Below are 10,609 nucleotides of genomic sequence, written 5' to 3'. Positions count from 1 at the left end.
AAATAAAGTATATTCAAATCAAGTACCACTTCGCACACAGCTTGCTTGAGAAAGATATTTTATAATTTATCAAAATCCAAGCAGCAAAAAGGACCACCGATTGCTCGCAAAAATGATGAAAATGGTAATACTAGCAGCAATAATATGAATATTTTATTATCCACATTTAGCCCTCATTTTATTTTTTATAGTAGATGATTCCATTCATTCTCAGTCATTAATATAAAGAAAAATAAATTACCTATAATTATCTTCGGTATTAAAAAAAAACTTTGATCTATTCTTCTTATAAAGCTTAGTAGAATTTTTTATCGATACGTGTTTATTAATATAGTTGAATATCATCACATCATATATGTGTCTATAATATATTATCACCAATCGAACAACATATGCCTTCTTTTCTAGCTCAAAAGGAGAAGCTCTAATCTTCTTTATAATAATGTCATCAATAGCTGAAAGCTCTAACCTTCTTTATAATAAATTTATAAAAGGAACCTCATAAGATTTTTTTTCTTCTACTTACTTGCTGTATTCTGAAGCAAAGCAGCAAAAAAAGGATTTAATCAAAATATGAGACTCACAAAACTTCCCTATAGTATTTTGTCCCAACTATTAATGTTAGAAAATATGCACAATCACGTCTTTATTAGCATAAATGGATTCATTTTTTAAGGATTTCATATCAAACCGATGCAGATTGAAGTATCCAGTGATCAACATAACTAGCTAGCACAGCAATAGTCATTTTATAATACAAATAATTAATTTACAGGGACAAAGAATGAATCAAATATGGGATCGATTTACTTAGGATATCCCAATCGTCTTGCTCAACAGCCATAAGAACAGGGTCAACTCCAGCATGCAGACAGTGTGTAGCCATGTCCTGTCCAGTACGAACCCAAATATCGTAATCCCCGCCTTGTTGTTCTCAAAATAAGTAACTACAAAAGGTAAACGCAAGCTATCGGTTACAACACATGAGTTAATATGATCAAATTTACTTCGATTTAAGATGAGGATAATATAAATTTTAATTATTCTTCATAATCTAATGGCTCTTAGTTTCCTCTAATTCTAATAAAATTTGACCAAAATATTTAACTCAAATTTAGCTACTACCAAGCGCTTGTCGCTTTTGGAAGGTGATGGTGTTAGCTTGTGGATGCACGAGCTTGGTGTCCTCGAGCTCGTCCTCAGACTTGGCCTCCTCTTCATAAAACTTATCATCGACATCATCATCATCATCGCCTTCTTCGAGTTGAGTGTTACATGGCGCCTCAGGGTCGTGAGAGAAGGAGTCAATGGTGGCACAAACATGCCATTTGGCTGCGTGGCTAGTGAGAGCTTGAGCCTTGTGGGTTATCTTTGCCGCACTTCGCAGGCATATGAGCAGCCCTGTCACCAATGTGATAGAGCAAAGCTGCAGTGAAACCAGAAAATTTAGATCAAAGAACTCAATAGCAATTGCTATCTAACCAGAATGCTTTCATGCAAAGAACTCAGGTGTAATTAATTACTTAGAGAAAGGTTTGTAAGGAATTGTTATTACCATTGTTTATTGCGACTTCCTGTTAGTGGTTGAGACTTAATGTCTAAAACTAAAACAACAGAGATATCAATATAAAATATTTTATGTCCCTTCGAGAGAGAAAACTTTTGGAGGTCATAAAGGAGAGTGATGGTTTTTTGTTCAACCTAATTTGCTTGATTTGTCGAAAATGAGCCTTGATAGCATTAGGTTTGATTTTGCAACATTACGATGGTAATTTTACATGAAGAATCATTCGGATAAAAACCCAAAATATTGGGTCATATATGCGGTGCTCTCTACATTAGGTCTTATATGTGTATTTTGAGTGATTGAGAGCCGCTGGGGTTTGCTTTATGACTAGGTGTCATTTATGCTTCTTTTGAATATTTTTATATCTAACTAAGAATAACTCATATAATCACATTAGAAGTTCACCTAAAATAATGCACCTGGTTCAAGTTATTGATTTGAAGAGATAGGATGCGATGCTATTAAACTTCACTGAAGGAGCAGTTGTGAGCTTAGTTATATTTTTTTATGCTTTTTTTTTTTTGTGATTAGTTAGTCATATGCATATGACTAATAATGTTCGACCACCAACGCCAAATTAGTGTTCAATTACTCAACAATATTTAAACGTAATAGTGTTGTCAGTTGTGTGCACTAAGAGTAAAACCTATTTGTAGGTCTTAATCCTGGAGCAATTGCATGGACAATGCAGATCTTTTCTATGAGAGCAGAAACTTTTACAACAATCAAAATGACATCTATAAAGCTAAAATTTCTCTTTAGTAATCGTAAATATCTTTCGAGTGATTGTTGCACGAAAATTCTATTAAACTTGTCCATTGGACCGTTCTAGCCTGCCACACGAGACCGGCTCACGCATATATATGAGCCGTTCACACCGCCCACGCCACCCAAGCCGTTTAGGAAGAATTTTTGAGGGAGTTAGGAGGGTCATTTGAATATAGTGACTGTTTAGAGATTTCCTTTTGGATTGTATGCATTAAATAGTTTGTTTTTCTAGGGTTAGGGCATCTTGAATTTTGCTGAAGTTTAAGATCTCTTTAGATTTCTTTTGGGCTCTAGCGGCGTCTAGAGATTCGGGAGAGATTGATCCTCCTCTTGAATAGCTCTTGAATAGAGGATCAATATGTATCATGTTATTTTCTTCCGTTCTATTTTATTCTTGTATTAAAATTAATTATTTTCTAGTTTTTATTGGAGTTTGGAAGAGTTTCTAGTTGTTGTTTTTTTTTTCGAAATTGATAGTATTTACTTGAAATCTTCAAGTGTTTCCTATCAAATTGGTATCATAGCAAATTTTGGGACATTTTGGGGTTGTTTCTGTAAATTTCAGCAGCTATTTTTGGGCCGGAGGAAGATGGGTTTGCTGTTTTTTGGAATCGAGATCCAGATTGTTAGTACAACAAAAATCCGGGTATCGATTGCGGTAAAGAAAGTGGATATGTTGGAGGAACGCCTCGAATGGGAGATTGAACAAATGAAATCTGAAATTTTATATTTACAAACTCAAGTTTCAGATTTAAAGAAAGAAATTTTAGTCATCCATGATAAGATCGATTCAAAATTTTCCATCCTAGGGGAGATGTTGAAGAAAGTGCTCGAGAGGAAAAAATAAAAAAATGTCGTCGGAGGTGAGGGAAGTCACCGAAAGCCAGAAAGTGGAGAAAACTCTAAACCAATAAGTCAAAGGGAAGATCGGAAGGTCGAGACTCGAAAGAGAGAATACCTTCCCTATAGCCTATTCCTAGGGAAGAGCAGGGTAGAGAGTATGGGAAGAGGCGTGCAGAGGTAGGGCAAGAACGAATGGGTGCTGAATTTGAGAGGAAATGGGCAGATATTGAAAGGGAAAGAAGAATATGACCGAAGGGGGGCTGCATTTGAAAAGAAAAAAATTTATTATAATCAAAGGGGTGCTGAATTTGAAAAGAGAATGTGAGAAGTTGATGAAAGGTTTGGGTATGAGCATAGAAGGGAAGATTGGGACACTTGGGGAGAACCAACACCTTGGGGAATGGAAAATTATGGAGGGAATAGAGGGAACAAAGGCGATCCGAGGGTGAGGAAACTGAAGATGCCAATCTTTGAGGGGGAGGATACGCACAGGTGGATCTACAAGGTTGAAAAATATTTAGCCATCAATGGGTTGACAGACGAGGAGAAACTAACAGCAGCGGGCCTATGTTTGGAATGGAAGGCTTTGGCTTGGTACCAATTGAGAGACATGCGACGACCCATACGGAGTTGGAGAGAGTTCAAGAATTGTTTGGTATATCATTCCGAACCTGCAAGGGAGGAGACTTCTACGAGCAATTCTTCGCCTTGACACAGGATGGTTCAAGGATAAAGTACCGGGAGAGGTTCGCGTACCTTGCTAGCCGATTGTATCGCCTTTCTGAGACATTGCTAGAGGGGAACTTCATGAAGGGACTGACACCATAGATTCGGGCAGCGGTTAGAGTAATGGGGTCTCGGGACTTAGGAGAGGCTATGAAGCTAGCTCAATTGGTGGAGGATTAGAGGTAACTAGAGAGAGAGACAGGAGGTAGCCGCTCAGGAAGCTCGTACATAATGACCACCACCTTATTAACGTCCAAGGAGCCAACACCGGATACTCTTTGGGGAACTTCAAAGGAAAAAACAGCAGGAGGAAGACTTGTGAACAACTTCAATAAACTCACAGAAATTGAACTATAGGAGAAGAGGGCGAATGGGCTCTATTTAAGATGTGAAGAGAGATATACGCCGGCGCATAGGTGAAATGGCCGAAGGTACTGTAGTCGGGGGACGACGGTGGTCAAAAGGACCGTAGTCGACGAGCGACGGAGATCATATGAAGGACAAGCATTGGCTGTCGGACAGAGGTATGATGGCGATGTTTGGGCAGAGGTCCAGTAGTGGCGGCCTGGCGATGAGGGTTCGCCAGCGGTGGTGCCGTGGTGGAGCTCCAGGATGCTTCATGTGTCATAGCTCTCTTAACTCTCTAGTCCAGGGTCTAAGCATCCAAAAATCTCAGCTCCTCTTAATGTTGGAAGAGGGTGTCTATTTATAGATTTTGAAATGGCATGCCCCATAAATATGGAGAAAATCGAGCGTAGATTTGGAGTGCTCCATCGGATGACCAATATTTATTCCCTCGATCATGGAGCATTTGTTAAGTAATTAAGTAACTTAATAATGTCGAAAATAAGCGATCATAGGCTTATTGGATTCATCTCCCTGAGCCGCTTGATTGGACTATAAGCATGCTATATTTGAATATCATTTGGACATTTAATTAATACTCTAAAGCTTCTCAATATACTTTAAGCCCTTTATTTAAGCCCATTTGAGCTCGGATTGAACCAATTTTAATGTTGTTGTGTTTGTCTTACTTAGATGTTCCATTTGATTGTAAGTTTATTGAAATTGAAATTCGGATGGTCCCGAATTTAATTTTAGAAGATAACAACTTAAATATGCCTCAAGATTCGTGCTCGGTCAAGACAATTTTTAGTGATTTATCAATATATAATTTCATTAAATTTAAAATTAGAATTTGAAATATTAATATTTTTTTATTTAAATAAAAGATAAAACTCATGAATATTGAAATCAAAACTGAGTATGAAAATCTTAATTTCTACCTATAGATAAATGTTATCATTTATTATGCTAACTTCTAAATTATCTTTAAAGGGATTAACATAACATCTAAGGTGTTATTTATTTAGTTGAAAAGAAATGCAAAGTGAAAGAAATATAGCATAAACTCAATGTAGTGTATTAAAAATGCTTTTTGAGTTATTTGCTTGAGTAAAATACAATTGCAGAAGGTTATTATTTTTTAGTTTTGTTTAAAATAAAATTAATAATGTGTATAACTTGGCGACGGCCAGTTGCAACCAGTGGCTAATAATGGAGGGCGACAGTAGTTAAGGGACACAATACTACAATGGGTGGCAGGTGGTGGTGGTGGAGGGAAGCCACCAACGACAGCGGTATAGAGGGATAAGCTGGCGACTTCTAGCGATGCTACAAAAGTAATATATTAAGCATTCACATCTAAATAGGGAAAATTTAGAATGCATTAAAAATAAACTAGATATAAAATTTCAAATTTATTGCTATTTTACTCAATATTCGTTTTTCTTGCAATCAAAGACACTAAAATTCAAAGCTCTTGCATTTATTCTATTTTACACTAGTAATACTAACAACCAACCAGTGCATAAAACTATTTTATTTATATATTTAAAACCCAAACCAAATTTATCATGTTGGTAGCTCCCTTCTAATATTCAAAATCTCAAAACTATGGATAACGAAGAAGAGGGGTGGAAGATATATAAAATGGCGGCATGTGATGGACCACTCTTGACGATAAAGTAGAGGTGTGGAATATGGGATGGGATCTCATTGGCAATAGGATTGCGATGTGCAAAGGTCAATAATAAAGATGCGAGGAAATCGCAAAGGGATCTTGCTGGGAAAGCCATTGGCAAGACCAACAACATGAGAATGAGAAGTTTTTTTTTACGAAAGTTTAGATTCAAAGTGAGCAAGATGATATTTTTTATGTTTTAAAATTTGAAGTGTTATATGAATAAATAATAAAGTTTGAGCAATGTTTTGAAAATCGGATCGGACCATCCGATTCAACCTTCAACCGGCCTTGGTGGTCGGTCTGATCCAGCTTAAAAATTAGTTTTGCATCGAACCAAATTGAACCGGCAAAAATCGGTAGTTCAACCGATGAACTGCTGAACCGGTCTGGGTTGGAAAAAACTGACCGGTTCTATAAAAAAAATCATTTTTATTTTAATTAAATTTAAAACAATATATTTTAGTTTATTAATTTTTTTTTCTTTTTAAAATATTTTTATTAAATATGATAATTAATTACACCTTAATTTATGCATGATCTTACATATCTCACATAATGTGTTTAGTAAAAAAGTGTGTAATTCATACTATATAAAGGATTAAAAACAACTACATCAAACTCCTATGATGTGAGACTAAAAAAATTGCATGAATACTATATGAATTAGAATGTGAATTTGAGCTAGTTAAGCTATGAATTTGAGCTGGTTTGGCTGCAAATTTTTTTAATGTAGATTATAAGTTTGTTATAACATATATTATAAGAATTAATAATATAAATTTTAATATTATAAATTTATATATCATATTAAATATTATTTTTTATAAATATATATAATTATAAATATATAAATATATTATTCTTAGATGATATTTATATTTATAAATTTTTCTTATATTTTTTCAAAAATTTTATAAATATTATTAAATGCTCGTATATTTATATTATATTAATAATTATATTATATCATATATATAAATCATATCTACATACATAACATAAAGTTTGATTTTAAACTTCCAACTCATTCTTAGTTTGGATATTTAATATGTATGATAGAATGGATTTGTGTTTAAGAATAGATTCTCATATCATTATTTTAATTTCATTAATTTTTAATAATATTAATATTTATTACATCATCTAGTTCGACCCCGGTTAGATCGGTCGAACCGTTAACCTCTCCTTCTTCCGGTTCATTGTCTGGTCTGATTTTCACAACCTTGAATTAGAGAGTTAAATATATAGATAGAATTTAAGGCATTATGTCTATAAATCCCCTTGTCTTTATTGTATTGCATATTATTTATTACAATAATATTAAATTTCTAGTTTTTAAAATAATAATTACTTCATAAAAATAATAAAAAAAAAATTTAACATAAGAAAATAAAAATAAATCATAAATAAATAATTAAAAAACATAAAAGTTATACCAATCTGCTCATGATGATCAAGATATCAGACCATTAAGCGTAAAGCAAGAGCAATTAAAAAAAATGGAAACAGAACTCACGGCAAGCTCGCCGGTGTTGAAGAGGCGGACATCAGCGTTGTGCCTGGTGGCGAGAAACAACACCGTAAGTTGGCTGGCAGTGACGAGAACCAAGCAAATAATGACAAAGGACCGGAAGCGATGGCTAGTCACCCTCAGCTGCTTCTTTATCCTGAGATGCTGCCGGAGCACCGCCTCCACTTCCGACTCCTCCCTGAATACCGCCGCGAAATCCTGCAGCCTCAGGATCTGCAACTGGCAGATCAACCTACAAACACCACAGTTTTATAATTAGCCCCATCCCCAAATTTGAAAAATCAAATCAAACAAATAAGATACGGACCTGAAGAGAACGCAGACGAGAAGAAAGATGGCTGTGCGGTAGATCCAGGAGGCGAGCTCGAGGGCAAAGGCGACAGCATCGCTTGCGGCCGGGTTGCCGAGAAAGGTGATGCGTCGGGCTCCTGAAATGTACCACCAGATCTTATAGGCGAACTCAGCGACGAGGCAAGGGGTGACGAGGACGGAGAGGATGCGGAAGGAACGGCCGAGCTGGGCAGTGTAGCCGGCGTGGACACGGGGGCTCTCGCGACGAAGCTCGTCTAGGAAGAGAAGCCGGCGGAGGCCGTATCGATGGTAAGCGGAAGATAGGCATAGGAAAGCCAACGCGGCGGCGGAGCTGAGGGAAAGTTGGAGCGCAGCGTCGTAGGGGCGGCGGTGGGCGGAGAAGGCGAGGACGAAGTGGGAGATGGATGGAACAGCGATGGTGAGGACGAAGAAGATGGTCCAGGAAAGGGCGGCGCTGCTGGCGGTAGAATGGTCGACGCCCATCCATCGGAGACAGGAGCGGAAGGCCTTCAATTCGTCAGCGGCATTCGACTTCATCCGGCTGAGGCTCGCCGCCGGTGGCTGCGGCTTAGGGTTTAGCAGACGATCCACGATCGACATTTCTTCCGCCGCTAGCTTTGAAGTGGAATTGAGATTGCAACAGGTGGCAGAGTAGATTGGCGAACGTTTGAATTCGTTTATATAGCTAGTGGAAAGCAAGATTCTTAAAGCACATTTCGGGCGGAGTATTTTTTTTTTTTTTTTTTTTTTTTTTTTTCTTTTTCTTTTTCTTTTTCGGAGTACTTCTACCATCTAGATAAATAGGAGATTTTTTTTTCCGCATGTAAATTATTTTATTAGAGCCCATCATTTAGAACTTGATAAGCATTATATAAATTATGTATGATCTGAATATAAATTAAATTTAAATATCTTTAAATAAGTCAAATTTTAATCTAAATAAAAATAATCAAATAGAATTTAAATCGAATTCAAACAAGTTGATAATAAGCATATGCTCCACCCGATTGGATTCGTCTGCAACCATTAAATATTTCGTCAAAATGTTATTTAAAATTTAGTTAATTTTTTTATTATATCTAATTATCATAACTAAAATATTATTTTTTTATTTGTTTTTTCATAATTTAATGAAAGAAAGTAAATATGCCGCATTAATAAAAAAAAAATATTTCCCTTCTTAAATAGGGTAAAGATGTTTAATATAAATGTGTTATAAATTTGTAAATAATTTAATGACTAGCCTATCAAATTTGATTAATTATAAATTTAATTTTAAATTTATTTTATCAACTACTATAAAAAGATCCACTAAAATAGTATGTTCTTATAGTGGTTCGAAAATAGCTACAAAAATAGACATATAATAATGATTTTAACTGTTGCAGTATAGAAGCAATTAAATTAATGCAAAAAAAGTTTATTTTCCGCTAAGAGATCATAGCTGGCAGAAGTTTTTTTTTTCGCTTGCTTTTTGGGAGTTCAATAATTTTTCCTTTTTTTTATTTCTTGAATGCTTTACTGAGCAAAATAAAAGAATTTCTTTAATGCTTTCTTTAGGGCATGTATAGAATCAAGCATATGTATGAATTGATGTCGGGGTATAAACGAGTCGAGTCAAGTCGAGTTTTAGTACTACAAACCTCAGCTCGTCAGTCAGGCAGTGAGCTCGAACTCGAGCTCAAGCTCAACTCGCAACACTGTTCCGAGCTCATCGAGCCATTTGATTTCTCACTTGTGTCGGTTTCGTGCCAGTCTATTTTAATGTTTCCACCCGGTTTTTCCACAGATTTTCCCTCCCGATTTTCACACAGCTGTCATCTTGAAGAAAGCCCAACCTGCCTAAAAACTTTTTTAAATTTGCAAATCTAAAAGCATATAAAACATTCCTTTTGATAAAAAGTAAAACTACAAGCATTTAATGGCATTTATTAACATTGATATTTGAGACTTAATTTAAAATAGGCGGAAAACCATGCAGCATTTAAAATTTGAACTTAATTTTTAATAAACTTTTAAATGTAATAAAAAAATTCTAATAGTAATTCGAGCCGGCTTGCAAGCTCACGAGCTGAGCCTCATCGAGCTCGAGTTTGCGCTCGAGCTCGACTCGTGAGCTCAATAAGCTCGGCTCGCGAGCCCATTATCGAGTGGAGCCAGCTCGGCTCACTTACGCCTATTGACCTCGATTTTGCCAATTTCTTGGCCAAAGCAGTTGACTTGGTCAAATTAATCAAGTCAGACCCCATGACCCTCTCCAATGGGTTCGGTGAGTCGAACTGAGTCTGTTGAGCCTAGACCCGGGTCTTAGGTCAACCTGGTTGACCAGGTCAACGAGGGTTGACCCAAATGCTTTTTAATTGATTTCAAACCAATACCATGTCTTCAAGGCTCAACCCATTGACTTCATTGACTCTCTTGACTGATTTGACCAAGTCAATCGGTGACTTGGTCAAACCAAGTCTTTAATAGGTTAAAATAACCTATTTAGAGCCCATTAAGACCCCATTCATTAAAATTACTAGATGGACAAGAGGGGGGGGTGAATTGTGAAAACTTTTTGACAATAATTAAAACCTAAGCACGAGTTCTAAATCTTTTCGTTGTTTTTAGAATTTTAATATGAAAAATTAAACAACCTTTTTTTTAATTTTCCAAGGCAAATATTTTGAAATTAAAAAGGCACGCAGTAATGAAAACAATAATTAAAACCTAAGCACGAGTTCTAAATCTTTTCGTTGTTTTTAGAATTTTAATATGAAAAATTAAACAACCTTTTTTTTAATTTTCCAAGGCAAATATTTTGAAATTAAAAAGGCACGCAGTAATGAAAAAG

The 10,609-nt window shown here is 35.8% G+C and overlaps 1 protein-coding gene across 1 annotated transcript; it reads right to left on the bottom strand.

Moving 5' to 3' along the window:
* Window positions 1-663: 663 nt before the first annotated feature.
* On the bottom strand, window positions 664-8,408 carry LOC110094117. Its single transcript, XM_020819273.2, has 4 exons — window positions 7,769-8,408; window positions 7,447-7,693; window positions 1,126-1,426; window positions 664-947 (listed from the first exon to the last, which is right to left on the bottom strand). The coding sequence occupies exons 1-4, from the start codon at window positions 8,371-8,373 to the stop codon at window positions 811-813; spliced, it is 1,290 nt and encodes a 429-aa protein (XP_020674932.1). The 5' UTR covers window positions 8,374-8,408; the 3' UTR covers window positions 664-810.
* Window positions 8,409-10,609: the final 2,201 nt, after the last annotated feature.

Source organism: Dendrobium catenatum, unplaced genomic scaffold (genome assembly GCF_001605985.2).
Source record: "Dendrobium catenatum unplaced genomic scaffold, ASM160598v2 fragScaff_scaffold_1724, whole genome shotgun sequence".
In the NCBI taxonomy this organism is placed as follows: Eukaryota; Viridiplantae; Streptophyta; class Magnoliopsida; order Asparagales; family Orchidaceae; genus Dendrobium; species Dendrobium catenatum.
Note: the sequence above shows the minus strand (reverse complement) of the source record. Positions and strands in the feature narration are given on the sequence as shown.

Bases quoted from the DNA above. Each gene is read 5' to 3' on its own strand.
- LOC110094117 (XM_020819273.2), bottom strand. From the start codon at position 8,373: ATGTCGATCGTGGATCGTCTGCTAAACCCTAAGCCGCAGCCACCGGCG. The intron at 7,694-7,768 runs GTCCGTATCTTA...TGGTGTTTGTAG, and splicing joins CTCGTCTGCGTTCTCTTCAG to GTTGATCTGCCAGTTGCAGA. The intron at 1,427-7,446 runs GTGAGTTCTGTT...GTTTCACTGCAG, and splicing joins TCAACACCGGCGAGCTTGCC to CTTTGCTCTATCACATTGGT.